Source organism: Macadamia integrifolia, chromosome 5 (genome assembly GCF_013358625.1).
Source record: "Macadamia integrifolia cultivar HAES 741 chromosome 5, SCU_Mint_v3, whole genome shotgun sequence".
Classification (NCBI taxonomy): domain Eukaryota; kingdom Viridiplantae; phylum Streptophyta; class Magnoliopsida; order Proteales; family Proteaceae; genus Macadamia; species Macadamia integrifolia.
Genome location: NC_056561.1, coordinates 45378037 through 45397330, shown reverse-complemented (window position 1 = coordinate 45397330; position 19294 = coordinate 45378037). Strand labels below are relative to the sequence as shown.

Genomic DNA, 19294 nt, shown 5'->3' with positions numbered 1-19294 from the left:
AACACTGATGTGGAGGTGAATCGGTCTAAAGCGAACCTTGATAGGGTGATTGCTCGTATAGAAGAGAATGGGATCATTGATCAGCTTTTTAATGAGGAGATCATTGCAAAGAGGGAATATGAGGTTGCTTTGGATAGGAGAAGGTCTGGGCGGAGAAATCAGTGAAATGGCTTCGGTTTGGAGATAGAAATACGAAGTTTTTCCATATATCCACCAAGTTAAGATGAAACAAAAATCAAATCAAAGAAATTATGACTGGGGAAGGTGAAGTGTTGAATGAGCCTACGGCTATTGGTGAGTATGTATCAGCTCACTATGAATCCTTTCATAAGAAGAGTAGGGCTGTTTCTCCATCTGATATTCTTGGTTGTATTCCTTCAATTGTATCTGAGGACGACAATTGTTGGCTAATAGCGGTTCCATTTATGGAGGAGGTCAAGGCAGCTGTATATGATCTAGATCTTGCCAGTGCTCCTGGGCCAGATGGATTTCCTGGTGCATTCTTCCATGCTTGCTGGCATATTGTCAGAAATGAGGTACGTATGGCTATTGGAAACTTCTTCTCTGAGGGTATTGTGACTAAAGGGATAAACTCGAATTTTTTAACTTTAATCCCAAAAGTCACGGGTGCCAGGAAGGTGAGTCATTTCCGCCCCATCTATCTTGGTAATTTCTGGTTTAAAATAATTCCAAAGATTCAGGCTATGTGTATGAATATATTGCTCCCTAAATTAATCTCTAGGGAACAAGGAGCATTCCAGAGAGGGAAAGTGATTTCCTCGAATATTTGTTTAGCCTCAGAGATGGCAAATGTAATGCACTCTAAAATGTTTGGTTGGGGACTTGCTCTAAAGCTTGATATCCAAAAAGCGTATAACATGCTGGATTGGGTGTTCTTATTTGATGTGTTGAGGAGGTTTAATTTTTCTTAGAGCTTGATTGGCTACTTGCATGAGATCCTAAGGTCTACCATACTCTCTGTTCTGATTAATGGAGGTCCAGTAGGTTTTTTTGAGGTTGAAAGGGGCCTTCGATAAGGGGACCCTTTATCACCTATTCTAGTTATTCTGGCTGAAGAGGTTTTATGTCATGGGCTACATTATTTATTTGTAGAAAATAAGATTCAGCCTTTGCTTGGCCCTAGAGGTGTGACTACTCCAAGTCATTTATTGTATGCAGATGACATTTTTTTATTTATTAATGCTGATTTGAGAGGGGGGAAGTATCTTAAGCACTTTTTGAATAAATATCAGTCCTATTCGGGTCCGGTTATAAGTATGAAGAAAAGTAAGCTCTTTTTGGGCAAGATTCCTGCTCAGAGGAAGTGTCGAATCAAGACAGTTATTGATATTCCAAAATGCAGATTCCCTACTAGGTATCTGGGAGTGGAGATTTTTAGAGGAAGAGTGAAGAACGATCTCATCTTGCCGTTGGTGGAAAGGTCGGATGCTTTCTCTAGCTGGGCGTGTGGAGTTGGTTAAAACGGTTATGAGTAGTATTTCAATCCATAACTTTGCAATTTATCTCTTGCCTACTAGTTCGATTGCTTTAATGGAGAGATGGATTCGTAACTTTATATGGAGTGGTGATACGGATACCTCAAAGATGATCTTTGTGAGTTGGGGTAAGGTGTGCCATCCTAAGGTGGAAGGTGGGTTGGGAATTCAGAGGCTTAGAGATGTCAATATGGTGACGTTGGCTAAGATGACTTGGCAAATCAAAATAGACACTACAATATTAGCTGCTTTCCTTAGAGGGCGATTTCTCTCTACTGCAGGAATTCCAAAGAAATCTTATGTTTGCTCATTGGTTTGGCCAGGAATTAAGAAGACGTGGGACTTTGTGGTGTTGAATGAGCAATGGATTGTTGGAAATGGGGAGGAGATCTCTTTCTGGTATGATTGATGGTTGTCAGATAAATCGATTATAGAAGAGATGGACATTGTTCCTGAGGCCGGGTTGCAAGCGAAGGTGGCTGATTTTATAGTGGACGGTTAGTGGTGTCTTCCTCCTGTGACTTCTACGACTATACAGATTTATGTTCTGCAATTCTTCAGTTCCCTCTTGCTTCAGGCGATCAGCTTGATAGAAGGATGTGGACTCCTACTCAATCAGGGAAGTTCATTATGTTATCAGCTTGGGAAAAGCTTTGCTCGAAAGGTCAGAAGGTCTCGTGGGTAAGATTGATACGGATGAAAGGCATCTCTCCTCAGGTGTCGACTTTGGGATGGCGCGTGGTGTATGGTAGATTGCCAACCGAAGAAAATGCGGCAAAATGTTCCCTCCCAATGGCGTCAAGATGCTCTCTGTGTTATGAGTAGGCTAAATCTATGGACCATTTTTTTCTGCAATGCAGGTACTTGCTGATAGTATGGTTTGAGTTTCTTAAATTTTTTGATGTGCATTGGCTGGGTTTTCCTTCAATTCAGGAACTGTTTTCATGGTGGAAGAGGAAATCCAATGGAATTCAATTGAAGCATGTATGGTGTGCCTCTTTGTCATATGTTTTATATTCTATATGGATAGAAAGAAATTGCATGAGGTATGATAACAATAGCAGAGAGGCCGGCTTGGCTGTGAAAGCTATAATTTTGGTTCTATAGGATGTATCGAGTATAGTTCTTGTGGGGATTATGTTGATGAAGGAGTTGATGATCTCCACATCATTGAACTTGACAAGAGCAAAACCAAAATCAAAGAAAATCGCGGAAATCTTCTGGGATTTCCCTCCCATAGGTTGCAGTAAGATTAATATAGAAGGATGTTCTCTGGGCAATCCAGGAAATGCAGGGGCTGGTAGAGTTGTCAGGAATGAAGGGGGGGGGCAGTCTGGATAAGCTTTACAGTTTTTATTGGTGTGGCTACAAATTTTGATGCTGAATTTATTGCTTTTTTTTAAAGCTATTAGGGTGGCTCAGAATTTGAATCGACATTGGTGTCAAATTGAGTGTGACTCCAGGGATGTGGTGTGGTGTGTATCAAATTACTTAATTCTATAGAAATTCAAACAACGATGGATAAGGGCCTTGGAATTTTTAAACTCCATCACATGGAGCATTCATCACTATTTTCAAGAAGTGAACGTTGTGGCAGATAGGATGGCAAAACATGCTGCCGCTACTGGCTTATCATTTGATTGGGTTACTCCACCAAGCTTCACTATTTCAGATATTGAATGGGATGCTATGGGTAAAACTAGATTCAGATTCTCTTGAGTCCTGATTATATCTAAGATCTCAATGCTTTTCTGCTGATGGTAATGCCGAAGGTGGAGGGTGTTGGGATTTAATGTAAGGACCCCTCTAGGTTTTTTGTACATTCCTCATTATATTTCATATCAATATATTTATTTACTGACCTTAAGAAAAAAAAAAATAAAGATATAATTTGCACTACAATTTCATGGGAGCATAACCCAAGCATACTCCATGGTGTACTCCACAAAAATTAAACCTAAGACCAACCTCTTCATCGCAAAAGCAGGCACAATAAAGATAGGAGAGCAACCATTGTTGATTGGAGTAACAATAGATGTAGCACGAGGCTGGTTGATTTAAGTGTTGTGTTGCCAACTTCGAGAAAAAAATTAGTGATCAACGTTAGTTTTGGAAAAGTCGTTGCCCATTTCTATAGTTAACCTACTACCGATTATGCGCCTTTATGGCTATATTCTTGGGGTCAATAGCACCATTTGATATATGTTGTCCACTTTCACGTAGAAATGGTATCCAAAGACGTTGTTTGATCAATGCATATAAGCGCAATTAACAAGCACCGTCCATCACATCTTACCCATAATTTAGACCTAGATTTGCTAGGGTTTTGACTTGAAGTTTAAATTAAAAAAAAAATGCTTCCTATTTTTAGAGAACCTTGCTTGCATTGGTGGTTCTCCCTGTAAACTCTACTCATCATCATGGGCTTGCAGTTGCAGCTTTCACTGGTCAATCGCCAAGTGTCGGAGCCAGAATCGAAGACAGGAGGGAAGCCTCGAGAATTTTTGGGTCAAATTCATTTACTTATCAGTTACAAGTTTCAAGTGGCCTTATAGAAAGTTGGAACCAAGAGTAAATATTTCTTGGTAGTTACAAGCTTCTACGGTTTCAAAAGTAAATGTCATTCGCTTGTCAGTTACAAACTTCAAGCTGCCCTAAGGATAGATGGGACCAAGAGTAAATGTTATTTACTAGGCAGTTACAAAATTTAATGCCATTCACTTGGTCAGTAAATGCTATTTACTTGTCAGTTACAAAAGTAAATCTCATTTGCTTGTCCATTACAAAAGTTAATGGGCTCCTTCCCCCTTGAGTGGTCTCTATTTTGCTGAGTTTGCTTTTATGGTTCCTTTTCTTTGGGTTCTATTTTTTCCCAATGGATCCTTTAGCATTTAAAAAAAAAAGAATAATTTCTTTTCCCCATTATGTTTTGTTTGATTCCATGTTAAGATTGTTACTAGGGATATGCTATAGTTTTGTCCCTCAAAAAAGATGGTTACATGTAAGGCAATGTGGATGAATTCCACTGTTTGGATTTTAGAATCATGTAATTCATGTATGTTATCTGAATTAAATTTTTTATTTTTTTAAAAATAGACTAACTGTATGGGTGTAAATTACTTGGTTGGTTGGAATCTAATTGGGAGTGATCTCCCTAATGGGTTAATGGGCTTTAGTTAACATCTTAAAGTGTAAAGTATAGAGTGGGCCTATTAGTGATTGAGTCTCTTATTATAGGAAAGACCCAATTACTTTTGTTGTAGGGTTAGTCCTTGACCCCCGCCTCCACTTATAAAAGGATCACTTTGCCTGTTAGTAGTCATCATCTACAACTTGTGTCTAGATAAGGGAGCAAATAAAACAATAGCAAGGGAGAAGAGTATTTGAGTTCTTCATCAAACAAAATGGATCGAGGTATGATTCTGTCTTTCTTGTTTAAATTTTATATGCTTGAAAACTAGTAGATGGCTACTCTAGTTGAGTTCAATCTAAAGAGGAGAGCAGATGACGGAGATCAATGTTAAATTTCTTAATATATGATTGTTTCTATTTTTTAACTTTCATATTGATCCTCTGTAAAATTTCTATCCATTGGTATCAGAGTTAATATGACTGGATATTTGAATATGAGTGTTATAATTTATTTTTCTTCTCGTTCTATTTTTTAGATTTTGGTTTAGATTGATAGATCACGAAAGCCAATTGATTTGTTAAAAATATAGTTTTGAATATATTTTTCTATATTGTTTTGATCAATTTTCATTCTGATTAGTAATGAAAAAAAATTACATTGTTTTGGACTGTTTATTGACAGCAACCAACATGTATGTATGTTTTTCCCTTTGTAAATTAGTCGTAGACTTTAGTCTTCCTGCGTTCTCGTAAACACTAGTATGTTTTAGTAATAATAATAATAAAATGCTAACAGGACTAATCCTTATAGGATTCGTCACTGTTTATTAAAGATGTAAGTTCATTTTTTAAAAGGGTCAATTACCTTATGTTAATATTTAATCAAAAAAACCATTTTTTTACATCTTTGGAATGTAATTATGAATTCCCTTTTTTTATAATGCTATCATGATTTTCTTTCTTGAAAATAATGATTCACTTATTTTCAAGAAAATATTAAAAGTCTTTATGATATTGATGAATTTCCAAATTTAATGATAAGTTGTAATACAATAGAAAAGAAAATGATTAAAACATAAAAGCAAAGAAAAAAAAGTGAGGTAAAGCGTGAACCTAGCCATAATAGCCTATACGAAATGAAAGAACTTAACCTAATCAAAACCAGGTTGGACTAGTTCGGGAGAGTTAGATAGAGCCTTCCTGCTAACTCTCCCAACCCCACCCCATCCTTTCTAGTACCTTTGCCCCACCCCTTCTTCCCAACCTGCTAGCACCCCCACCCCCACTATGAATCTCCACCAATCTCCCCTTTGCACCCCCTACATAACTCTACAACTCCCTTCCTCCCCTACTATGCAACCCTTATGTAACAATTATACATACCACCAAAGAAGAATAAGCCTACAAAAGAGATAAGTAACTCGGTAGGCTTTAACCTCTTTTTGGCAGTGAAAGTAGTAGTCAAGGAGAAGGAGAAAAATGTATTAAAGTTGGAGGGTGAATAAGAAGGAAAAAATAGAGAACTAAATTTTAAAAGTTTAGTGGCGGTAATTTTACTCCTGTGAAATATACTTTTGGTGCCAGAAATAATAAAACATCAATTTATATGGTTATTGTGGCGGTAATATTTAAAGTTTAGTGACGGTTATTTAATGTTAAATTTTTTAAATAATAAAAAAATATTTATCAGTGGTGGTGAAATATTTTTTTACTTAAAAATGATATATGTAGTGGCAATATTATTTTACTGCCATGGAAGGTAAGCATCTAGTATCGGTAGTTTTCACCGATAATTGTTTTTTAATATAAACAGAGTGTTCAATGGCGGCTATATAAAATAAGAGAGAGGGATAGGTATACCGCCGATATCAAGTATGCTAGTGGATAGCACCAATAGGAACACATGATGGAGTATCATTCAGGAAGAATATGAGGGTCATTTTGGAAAAAGGGAAGAGAGAGATAGACACAATGCGTGCTAGCATACTTGATATCGGCGGCATACCCAACATTTTCCCATAAAATAATTACTAAATATAAATATTTAGTGTCAGTAGCTGACAAACTGCCTCTAAAATTTTCTATTTAGTAGCAATAAAAAAAATTACTGCGGTAGACAATAATTACCACTAAATATGTTGTAGGTAGTGACCCCATTTAATGGCGGTAAAAAAGTATCACCATTAAAGACTCCGTTTAGTGATGATAAAAAGTACCAGCATTAAAGACCCTATTTATTGGCGGTAAAAAATTGCCACTGTTAAATTGGTCATTAAAGTATGTGTTTTGTCTACTTTTCTTATAGTGCATCTTGTTTATTTGGATCTATGAAGGAGCTAATTAGCCCTAAGTATTTCTGGAATATGAATGATTGGATCGAGTTGGTAAGAATACAAATTATTTGAATCCAATGAGTTTTAAATCATACTAACCATTGGTGAGGGTTGTGGAGAGAGAGCAGTGATATTGTGGCATGAGTGACAACACTAGGGTTTCCCTTCAGGGAGACCCTTCAGTGATCAGCACAACAACTAGTGACCTAAGGATGATCATGACAGTTTGACACATTGTGCTGGAGACTCATTCATCATAGAGGAATCGCGTCAGATCCAAAATAGGGTTCTTTAATCACCTCTTTTTTTTCATGAAGATAGAGGTTTTGTCATACAACACATAGCGCCTCACAGTGTGGCTTCTCCACATTGGAGACCTACCACATTTGCTGCAGTGGTGGGGAACGGGATGCTGCCAATGGTGGAAAACCTCCCTTCTCCCGTAGGATTGGGAATATGACCAGAATCAAGATCCCGTAGGATGCTTATGTGAGACAGATCAACAAGCACAAATTCTTCCTGTTTGGGCGTTTGAACTTTTGATAAACTCCAATAGATAAACTTTGCACCTTGTTTCAATCTTAGGGGCTAAATGAGGAGATAGATCTGAAGTCTCTTGGCAGGATTCATTCTCTTTCATTTCAATTCAAAGATGGAGATGACACATGTTTACAAGAAAGGACATGTGAGATGGGAAAGTATTACACTTTTAACGCTAGCGACCAGAGTTCAAACCTGAAGACGATAATATCACTTATAGGCTTATGTGGGTTAGGTTCCCAAACCTCCCTGAATAATATTAGGATGAGGAGATCCTATTTTCAATGGCTAATGTGACACCCAAGAATACGATAACTATTGGGCTTGCCTGAGAGATCGATGAGGTATCCCCACAAAAAATATAGTAAGTACCAGGGACGATAAGGGTGCTTAAACTTTAGTCCCACATCGTCTAGAGAGAGAGATTGTTGGGCTAGTTGATAACCTCTAGTTTTCTTAACATGACAAAACGCATTTTAAAGCCTTGAGGCAAAATAAGATTTTACTAATGTTAATAGATTGGAGTGTTACAAATGGTATCAGAGCAGATCTTGACAGTGCATGGGGCCACAATGGCGACGTTGTGCGAAAAGAGGGGAAGATTGTGACACCCAAGAATATGATAAGTACTATATCCGCTTAAAAGATCAATGACGTGTCCCCACAAAAAATACGATAAGTACTAGCATATTTAAGAGATCCTCTAGCCTCCTCAACATGACATAACGCGTTTTAAAGTCTGAGGCCCATAGGCCAAAGAGAACAATATTGTGCCAAGGTTAACGGGGGCTGGGGTGTTGCAATTAAGATGGTATAATGTCCTATCGCTATTGATTGATGCACAAGAGACTCCCACTTCGGTCACTTTGTTTGAGCCTATGTTGATATAGATGATATACAACCACATGTGAAGAAAAATCTATATAGAAAGAAAGCTTTTGAATTCGACCAAAATGTTTGTTTTTAAGCAAATAATGGAATTTGAAGACCACCCCATCTTGATGTGCATATTGTCATCTTTATAGACACCGCACTGATGTATGCCCAAATAAGCAACCGATGCAAGAAAAGGAACCTTCAATGTCTGGTGCAGACTATGTTGACCAACAAGCACTAGCTCAGCGACGAAGAGAGAGGAAACAATGGAGGCCTCGAGTGCAATCAGAGGTATTGCAGATGGACCAACAACGTACCCTAGATGATGTGATTCACCCCAATCGAGCACAAATAGAGGATAATGTTATAGAATTCTCTCAAATTTCTAATCACATAAACATGCCAAATCTTGGTGTGTAAGATAATGCAATAAACACTTATCAAAGAAATGTAAGCGATCTTACCAACTTAGGTTTCTCTGAAGAGGCAAATTGTGGAAGGCTAGAGGTGGCTTTAATGGTCAAACCTGAGCCAGATCTGGTGCTAATCCAAAAAGTGACTATAATTGAATATAAATATTTCATCCAGATGATGAACATCGTCCTACCGTTTCTGTGCTCTGCTTATTACTAACTGCCGATGATGTTGAGACCAGTGCACAAGGTGCCAAAAAGAAAAAAGAAAAAGAGAGAGACGTGGGAATGAGTCAATCATTGTTAATAAAATCCTTAATCAGGTTCCCTAAGAGGGCGATGCGGGTTGAAATCGTCTGCAATTCCAATCTTGTACAATTCCGTGAAATACCATTTTCAGGGGGTGACACGTGTATTGATACAATACAATGGTCCAGATCTGATACAACTAATAAAACCTTAAATCAGTGAAGAGGCATTTAAATTAGATCTGGACCATTGCATTGGTATCAATACACGTGTCACCCCTGAAGGTGGTATTTCACGGAATTGTACAAGATCGGAATTACAGACGACTTTTTTCCAAGCAATGCTGACCGATGCATCACTCGTAGTTCAAGGACTATTCTCCAATGAAGTGTGCCTTTTGGAATGAAAGAGGAGTATCAAATAGGTGCACTTGAGTAGATATCCGTCTTCTTCTAAGGGAGCATTACCCGATATTCTTTTGTTTGGTTGACCAAAAGTAAACTCAGATAAGTCTCCTCCCAAACTTTTATCATCATTAGGTTATTGTTCTGATTTTATAACTAATAGTAAGACTGATGCTATCTCTAACCTACGGATTTTCTGGAAAGAAGACCTTCTGCGTCCTACTATGGTCCTCTCTTCAGATTAGCACATCTCTTTGTTTATGGATGTAAGGGTAGTGACTTTTTTCAAATCAATGGTTTATGGTAGTTGTTTTAAATTGATTCGTCGATAGCTTTGGTGTGATCTTTGTGCCATTTCAGGTTCTAAGCAACCTTGGATGGTTATTGGAGATTTCAATGCCTATCCCTATGCTCATGAAAAGCAAAGTCCTGGAAAATTTAATATTGCCTCTTCTGAGGAATTTAGAGGTTTTATGGAGGATGTTCTTCTTATACCAATTCCTTTTATGGGTTGCAAGTTCACATGGTCTAATAACATGAAAAGGGAAATGTTTGAGCAATGTTAGACCGTTGTCTCTGTAACAAAGCTTGGCTAGACAATTTCTCAGGATATGCTCAAAGGGTAATATCACGTGGTTATTCTGATCATTCGGCTCTTGTGGTGGACAGCAAAGAAGTGCCTAAGCCTCAGAATAGCCTCTTCCTCATGAATCGGTTCTAGGCAGATCATGTTGACTTCAAAGAGGTGGTGCGGCACTCATGGGAAATTCCTATAAGAGGCGTGCCAATTTCCATTGTTACTCAAAAGCTGATAAGGAAAAAAGGGCCCTCTCCAAGCCTAGGCCAAATATCACCATTCCTCATATTAATTGCGAGGTGACCAAAATGGACACAAGCCTGGCAGAGGTTATGAAAGATATTGAGATGGGTGGCATTAATGATGATCTGTTTGATAAAAAAAAAAAAAAAAACAAGCTGCTAGGGACAGTTTGGATATGGTAGTGGTGCTTAAAGAGAAGCCATGGGCAGAAAAATTAAGGCATAGATGGCTCAAGCATGGCGACCGATGCTCTAAAATTTTTCACCTCTCAACTAAAATGCGTAGGACCAGAAATACTATTCTCCAGTTGCATATAAAGGATGGAACCATTCACACAGAATTTTTTTCCATTGGGTCTAAGTTGGTGGATCATTATGAAAACTTTCATAGAAAGGTATGCATGATTCAAGATGAGGCGCTGCTCGGTAACATTCCAATTTTCGTCTCTGAGGCTGACAATGCAAAGTTCATTGTTTCCATCCCACGATAAAATAAGGGTAGCTATGACCAATCTTGACCCTGACAGTGCTCTAAGTCCAGATGGCTTCCCAGGTACTTTCTTTCAAGTATGCTGGTACATTGTGGGGATGGATGTATGTGCTATAGTTCAAAACTTTTTAATAGAGGGGATGGTAACTAAGGCCCTAACTACAATTTTCTTACATTAATTCCCAAGATCAAGAATGCGACTTTTTTAGAGAGGGGGTGGTGACTAAAGGTGCCAACTGTGATTTCCTTACATTAATTTCCAAGATCATAAATGCAAGGAAAGTTAGCCAATTGCAGCCACTCTGCCTTGGAAATTTTATTTTCAAGATGATTCCAAAAATGATGGCATCTCGATGTCTGAATTGCTTCCAAAGCTCATCTCTGAAGAGCAAGGAGCATTCCAAAAGGGGAAAGTTATTTTTCCTCCAATTGGGGTTTTAGAAATATGATGAGTAGAAAGGGCTTTGGTGGAGCATGGGTTTAAAGCTTCATGCCTAGAAAGCTTTTGACAAATTTGGCTTTCACCTAAAATGGATTCATTGAATCCGTCAAATCCTTTCCTCATCGAGATTGTCAATCTTAGTTAATGGGGCCCCAGCGGGGGGGGGGGGGTTTGTGTGGAAAGGGGGCCTTCGCCAAGGAGACCTACTCTCCTTGATGTTATTTATTCTAGTTTTGAAGAAGTTTTCTATCGTGGTCTACAGAACCTTGGAAGAAAAGGCTTGGTTAAAGTTCTTTATGGACCATGAAATGCGTTTACCCCTTCTCATTTACTATTTTCCAACGACCTTTTCATCCTCATTAATGCGGACTTACGAGGTGCAAAGAATCTCAAGAGATTCATTGATAGGTATCAAGTTTTCTATGGTTAGGCTATTAATCTTGAGAAGAATTGAAATAACCTAGAGAGTGATGAATAGGTTATCCTAATGAAATTTAAACATTTTCGATTTATGGTTCCCAAAATGTGATTGCAGAATAAAAATTACAGAATAGTAAAATACTCACAATCACATAACACCAAGGTTTATAGTGGTTTGACTCAACTCAAGTCTAATCCACTCGCTACAAGTTCCACTTGTAAAGGTATTTCACTAGCTTTCCCTTTCAGTACAGTAGGTAGGGAAGAAAACCTTTACAGAATCTTGTTTAGGACAAGAGTATCCTTACAATCTCTTTCAAGGTAGAGAGGCACCTCTTACAATCCCATTTTACGATGGAGAGTCACCTAACTCTTTTTAGGATAAGAGGATCCTGACACAATCCTAATTACAGTCTAGGAGAATGTAAAAAATAATAAAATAAACAAGTGGAATATAATGGTTCAAGTTTACCTCATGCGGTGCGTGCAAATATGAATATGCAAATGTAAGCTTGAATGCACCTTTTGTAGTCTCTCCTAAGAATGAACTGATGAGAGAGACTTTTACTGAAGTCCTCGAGTTCTTGGAGAACATGTTTGACTTCAAGAATAACCCCAATAATAATAGCAGTTGATTCTTACAAATGACTTAAATATGATTGCTTAATGCTCTCTTAATTGTTAATTATTAAAGTCATTAGTGGGGTATTTATATAGGCAGAGGCTAGGCTTAATTAGAGTAATAATATCACCCAATTTGGAAGGAGAATAATTTCTAACGGATAAAAATTTTCTCAACCGGCAGTTGCCGCTTCCTAGTCCAGCTATGTGAAACTAGTAGTTAGACTCATAAATATAGCCGTTGGAGTCTTTGGAGGTCAACCGGCAGTTGCCGCTTCTAACCGGAAGTTGCCGGTTTCTCTCTGTGGGCTAAGTTGTATACAGGCATATGATCCGAAATTGATCCAGCTAGCCAGTTATAATTCCGATTAAATTCAGCAGTTGTCGGTTCCCATCCGGCAGTTGCCGGTTGACCATTGTTTGCATTTTCTGATGAAAAACTCATCACAGAGGCAAAGCGGCAGTTGTCAGTTCCCATTCGACAGTTGCCGGTTGACCTCTGTTTTGTATTTTGACTGTCTGGCAGTCACACAAGAAGGTAAAAGTGTCTTGGGGTGTTTTCCATGATTAAGACGCGTGAGTGTAGTGCGTGTGGGAGTGTGTGAATTACAACCTAATCTAGAAGTATCGAACTCTTCAATTTCTTCAATTTGAGATCTTCTACTTCTTCAATGCCTCTTAGAGCTCTTCAATAGTTCTTCAGATTCTCCATCTTGATTTATTCCAATTTGGCAATCCCACTTGCATCTTGGGCTTCATTGAAGTGGTCCTCTACATGGTGCTTCCTCAATGTGATCCTTTACATGGCACTTAAAGAGATAGTTGTTGGAGCCCTACTTATTTGTTATCATCAAAACCTTTATGGAGAGGGATATTCCCAACAAGAATCAAATCTATCTTTGCACGATTTTCTACGCTAGGAAGGCTCGTGTTAAGGAAATCTTGTGAATTCCTAAATGTTTCTTTCCCACACGATATTTAGGAGTTCAGATCTTTAAAGGGAGAGTTAAGAGCAACCTAATCATGCATTTGGTGGAAAAATTCTAAGAATGCCTATCTGGATGGAAGGGGCGTCTTCTCTCTATGGCAGACAAAGTAGAACTAGTTAAATCGGTAATGCAACTTCTCTATATATCTCTGGTCCTCTGTTTCTATTACAGTCATAGAGACATGGGTACGCAATTTTATTTGGTCTGGGGATGCTTCCAGTGCCAAAGCAATAACAGTTAAATGGGACTCTTTGTGCAAACCAAAGTAGGAGGGCGGACTGGGCATTCCATGCCTTCAGGAGGTCAATCTAACTTTATTATCTAAACTCGGGAGGTTTATCAAATCTGATAATTCTCTATTTGCAAAGTTCTTGCGTAGTCGTTTGATGGCAAACGATGGTTCTCTAAAAAAGATATCTTCCTCATCCATTATGCCTGGTCTTTGTAAAATATGTAATTTCATTAGTGAATCAGAATGATGGGTTGTGGGAGATGCATGTTCAGTCAAATTCTGGCTACCTAGCAATGCCCCTATTCCAATGGGATTTATTTCAGTCTATGTTACAGATTTTGTTGCCGATGGTCAATGGTCCTTAGCGATGGTCTCAAATCATGATCTAGCGGCAGTATATGATCAAATTCACTCTATTGAGCTTCCATTAGTCGCAGTGGCTGATCTGTGAGTGTGATCCCTCTCAGAGTCAGGTCGATTCTCTGTGAAATCCGCATGGGAAGGCATAAGAAGAAGGAAACCATTATAAGGGTGGGTGAATTGTGTGGCTGAAAGGTTTGCATCCCCGCTACTCCTTTTTCGGATGGAGGATGTGTCATAAGCGTCTCCCCACAAATGATCAAGTTCTAAAAACAGGGTGCCAATGGTCTCTAGGTGTGATTTGTGCCATAACAATCTAGAGTACCTTTCCCACTTAATGTTGAATGTGATTTCAGTGTTAGGGTTTGGAAAGTTATCCTATCTATCTTTAGTGCACTATGGGGTGGTTTCCCTTCTACTGAGGAGCTTTTTCCATGGTGGAAGCAGAAGAAAAACACTATTCATCTGAAGCAAGCTTGGTTAGCTCTTCTCATCCTCACTCCCTATTATCTATGGAAAGAATGAAACAACATGAGACATGATATTCAGCCCCGATCTCCCCAGCTTTCTTCATGGACATTAAAAAAGCAATGCAAGGAATATGAGGAAACTCTAGATTGAATGTGATTCTAAACACGTGGTCCTATGCATTCACAATAGCAATATTCCATGAATGTTTCAACAACAATGGCGGTCGGCGCAAGGAATTTCTAGACAGCTCATAATGGGCAATTACACACATCTACTGTGAGGCTAATGTTGTCGTTGACAAGTTAGCCATGCTGCAGCCACTAGACAAATATAATTTTGGAAACACATTCTTTTATTCTTGAAAATGTAAATTGGGATGCTCAGATGAGGCCTAGATACAAGTTCTCATAACTTATACATGGCTTTCCACTTGTGTTGTTAGTCTACTGATGGCGATACCGAAGGTAGATTAAGTTGCCCATCGCGGCTCATTATTTGAGTTGTTAATCTGCTAATGGCCATCCCGAAGGTAGATTATCAACCCAACGTGGATGTAATTTTATTCTTCCATCATTATTAATAAAGTATTCTTGATGACTCTTAGCAAAAGAAAGAAAGAAATAAATCATACTAAATTTAGTGATTGAATGGTTATACTACCCATGTTGCATTAGAAGTGCCCGAAGTGACTCAATTTTTTATTTTCTTGATCTTTTGCTAAAGTTATGAGTTGGAGGCTGCGAACACATTTCTACTGCTTTAGTACAATTACACATTCCTTTTTAATTTCTTACCGGATTTTCTAGAGTAATTATTAGTCGAGGTGATTAATCCCTAATTTCAAGTTTAGATTTCATTGTTTGAGGTTTAGAATTCCATAGTTTTAGGTATCATGGTTTCATAGTAGTTACCAGTGAAATTTCCTCACAGTTTTGCTAGAGGAGCAGAATATAGGTTTGCAAACTGGAAGCATGTTTATATAAGGAGCCTCGAAAAATGGATAGTGTTGATTTGTTTTTGAAATTTGGTATTCTAGTCACAAACATTTGTGATACAAATTATAACTATATAATAACTTAAAGAAATGGTATAAATTATTTAAATAATGTCGGTTTGGGTGTGGTTATGAAGGGGGCAGTCGAATTGGCAAAGGACCTTCGCCTTAGAAAATGTGTGGTTCTGAGTTCAACTCCATACTCTTCACTACTTTCAATGAAATTTAAATGGTTTTCATTCAATCAAGAAAAAAAAAATGTGATTATATTTCGTAAAATTTAGATTCATATGATCATTTAATCTTATTATAGGGTTTAAGTTATATCACGTGAAGAAATAATATATAATCCCATCTTAAGAAGCATGTAATCAGTTACATGCATTCTTCATCTATATCTAACCATGATAAACTTTTAAGTTTGTAAGTGCTATGATCTTGGTACATACAAACAGTTTGTAAGTGCTGATGTCATGTTCTTTGAAAATAAATAATATTATTTTTCTACTTCTTGCAAATGCTGATATTGATTCTCCTCTCTAGGGGTGTCAATCGGTCGGTCCGGCTTGGTTTCGGTTCGGGTTGAGTCGGTTTCGGTGTGGGAAAGTTGAAATCGAAACCGAACCAATAAGGAAATTCCAGTTTCGGTTTGGTTTCGATTTCGGTGCTGTTTGGTTTTGGTTTATCTTCGGTTTCTTAAATCGATTTGTAACCGGGTTGGTTTTGGTTTTTGGTCTAGTTTGGATTCGACTTTCCATACAAATGTATACAAAACTATGCAAATTTTGATTTTTTTAATGAATTTTGGAGTGTTTCGGTTTCTTACCGGTTTGGTTTCGGTTTCGGTCCGAGTTTTGAGCCGGTTTTGATTTGGTTTTGGGTTCATCCGGTTTTCGATACGGTTCGATTTGGTTTTAGGGTTGCAATACTCGAAACCGAACCGAACCAATAAGGCTTTGGTTTGATTCGATCCGTGTTGTTATCGGTTCAGTCCGGCCGATTTTACTGGTTCGATTTAGGAATTGACACCCCTACTCCTCTCTCTGTTCTAGTACGGCTTAATCTTGCTGTAGCTTCGCAAGTTGCCAAGTAGGGGTGTCAACCTGTCGGGCCGGTCCGGTTTGGTTTCGGTCGGGCTTAATCGGGCTTGAAGACTTTCAAAGGCTACACCGTGTCCGCCCATTTAACTAATCGGGCTTAGTTATTGAGGGCATGGTACACTTTATATTCGGTCGGTCGGCCTCGGGCTATAATCGGGCTACTTTAATCGGGCTTTAGTCGGGCCTTAACCGGGCTACGGACATGTTTAATGTTAAACGGGCTTTAGCCGATTTTTAAACGGGCCCTCTTTAAAATGTGCTCTTATATTCCGGCCCACTCATGCAAGCACAAAAAAATGACAATAAATCAATAAATGATACCAAATATAACCATTATTTAAAATGTGAACATGTCTTTACTTTTTAGTTTTTATTCTTTACTTTGGGGGGTAAAATAGGTATTCTACAATCATTAAAGGGTCGGGCCAAGTCGGTGCACAATAGGTCGGTCTTGGTCGGGCGTCATTCGGTCGGTCTCGGTCGGGCGCCCGACAGTCCAAGTAGCAAAACCGAGACCGACCATTTATAAACGGTCCGGGCCGGGCCGGTCTATAAACGGTCGGTCCCGGTCGGTTTAGTCGGGTCAGGCCACGAATTGACACCCCTATTGCCAAGCCTCCTATAAAGGTTTATCAGCGACAAAAAAGGACAAGGTCACAATCTCCCACAACAGTTCCTGCTCAACCAACTACTAAATCAAATCCTGGTATCGAGGTCTCTCCTGCCTTGCCAATTACTTTTTCCAAAGGTACTCTCTCTTGTACTCATGTTTCAACAGAAAAAAAAAAAACACATCATCAGACAATAGAAACCAAAAATGCATGGGAAACTATGGATGAAAAATATTCAACATAGAAGTCTATTTTGAACATTGTTTGTTTTTCGTTAAATATAGAAAAAAAATATATATGCAGGATAAATTTGGGCATACCCAGACGAATACAATCACAAGAGGATAGAGAGTCACTTCCACATTACCATCACAGGAAAAACCTATTTCTCTAGACCAAAACCTATTCCATGCCACTTCATCATGCAAGAAGGAAGTGAGAGAAATACGGTCCATATCTTCCCATTGGTTGCCACTTCTGTCTAAGGCTTTTGGCAATTGGATATTGAACCCACTTCTTAAAACATATAATTTATATTTTCTAAGGGCTTGCAGTAATCAAAAACTCCCCCATCCATTTCTTTTTTCTTATCTTTATGGCTATTATTTTCATTCTTAACATTTCTTTGTCATGATTCATATTCTTCTTCAATTTCTTGTTTGTTATTGTTGTAGTTATAGCTAGACATGTGTTATGTTTCTTAACATGTCTTTTCATGTTCTTCAATCTGTCTAGGTAAGGAAGTGAAAGTGTCGATTCCAGATCTGCCAGGAGTCCGATTCCGTCCGGACGATTGTGAGGTGCTCTATTTTCTCAAGGACAAGCTTTTGGGTCGTCTTGAACTCCCTCCTGGTCTCATCCAAGAAAATATTGATCCCTACATTTATGACCCTATGGAACTTCCCAAAGGTTCTCTCTCTCTCTCTCTCTCTCTCTCTCTCTCTCTCTATTAGGGTTATGTGGGTAGTGTAATTTAAGGTAGTGTGTTTAAAAAAGGCTGGTGGTGAACGGAGACATTTTAAGAAAGGTATGGCAATTTATATGTTAATATAAATACATAGAGTCAGGCTGGGTCAGGCCAGATCTGGGCTGACATCAGGCTTGAAAATTTCAGCGTAGGCTCGCCCTATGAGTTGAAATGCTTAGCCCATGCCCTGTCAGGGAGCTAGCCAGACTTTTTTGACAACCCATTAAGGGAGATCTGTCTCATCATCTATTTTGTTGTGAAAATTCATACATTTTGTTTCTGAAAATTAGATTATTACTAGGTCAATCTTCCTTGTCGCATGGTATACATAAGTGGATCCATGTGATAGAGGTCAAACCAGTCATTGAGTAAATTTTAATCCAGATCAAATAGAGTTGTTTGGGGGGGGGTACAATGTCTTGTTTTCCATGGATTCATGAGTAGGTTTTGAAGGGCCTACTAAGAGTCTGAAGGGCCCAAGTTGTGAGGAATAACAACTGTAACCCTATATTCTCTGTTGATAGTAAAGTAGATCTCATTTCATTGTGGACGTGGGTAATTTTGCGAAACCACATAAATCCTTGCATTATGTGATTGTTTGTTTGTGATTTCCATTCCTTTCTACATTGATTTAGGAAAAGTGAAATGTTCCAAACATTATCAAACTTATCTATGTAGGATGTGTAAATGCAATAAGAGAACTATTTTAGGATTGATTTTCTTCATCATTCTTTTCAATAGATAAATTGAATTAAATGCCTATGATGATTGACTGTAGGTGATGGATTTAAACGTGATAAGAAAGCATTTTTCTTTACCAACAAAAAAGAGAACCAGACTACCAAAGATGGGTTCTGGGGGCATACTACAACTGAACATATCTTTGACCATGACCACATTCTGGGGCTGAAGAAGGAACTGGTTTTTTCTTGGGCAATACAGAACCAAATAATAAAGACCAACTGGGTCAGCCATGAGTATAGCATAAGCCCTGCTATATTTTCGGATGAAGAGAGGAGATCAATTGGAGAGAAGGTAAGAAATATTTAGTTTAGCTATTGGAAACTAATTTTGAGACTCTAATTAAAGTTGAATGCTACTTTACAAGTAACCCTAACCCATGTTTTTAGTTTCTCAGATAGAAAGCTATGTGGTGTGTGGAATTCATTACAAGTTCGTGGATCCTTATGACATGTCTGATGAAGAATAGGAATTTTAATAGCATAGGTACAGATTTGTGGAACATTATATGTGTTTCTTTCTTTTTATCATTGCACTATGTAGCAAAGATCAACAATTTATTGGGGTTTGAGTATATTTCATTGTTTATGGGTC

General features: G+C 38.3%; 1 protein-coding gene across 2 annotated transcripts; it reads left to right on the top strand.

Moving 5' to 3' along the window:
* Positions 1–4772: 4772 nt before the first annotated feature.
* LOC122077751 (NAC domain-containing protein 2-like) lies at positions 4773–19294 on the top strand. 2 transcript variants are annotated; one of them, XM_042643602.1, is made up of 4 exons: positions 4773–4910; positions 17728–17901; positions 18738–18994; positions 19098–19294. In XM_042643602.1, the coding sequence occupies exons 1-4, from the start codon at positions 4901–4903 to the stop codon at positions 19167–19169; spliced, it is 513 nt and encodes a 170-aa protein (XP_042499536.1). In that variant the 5' UTR covers positions 4773–4900; the 3' UTR covers positions 19170–19294. The 2 variants fall into 2 exon arrangements, with proteins under 2 accessions (XP_042499536.1, XP_042499537.1); XM_042643603.1 differs by having other exon boundaries at positions 19090–19294.

What these genes read in the sequence shown, in the direction of transcription:
- LOC122077751 (XM_042643602.1), top strand. An exon ending in CCCTATGGAACTTCCCAAAG is followed by an intron (nt 17,902 to 18,737) that starts GTTCTCTCTCTC and finishes GATTGACTGTAG; the next exon opens with GTGATGGATTTAAACGTGAT. An exon ending in GGAGATCAATTGGAGAGAAG is followed by an intron (nt 18,995 to 19,097) that starts GTAAGAAATATT and finishes TTAGTTTCTCAG; the next exon opens with ATAGAAAGCTATGTGGTGTG.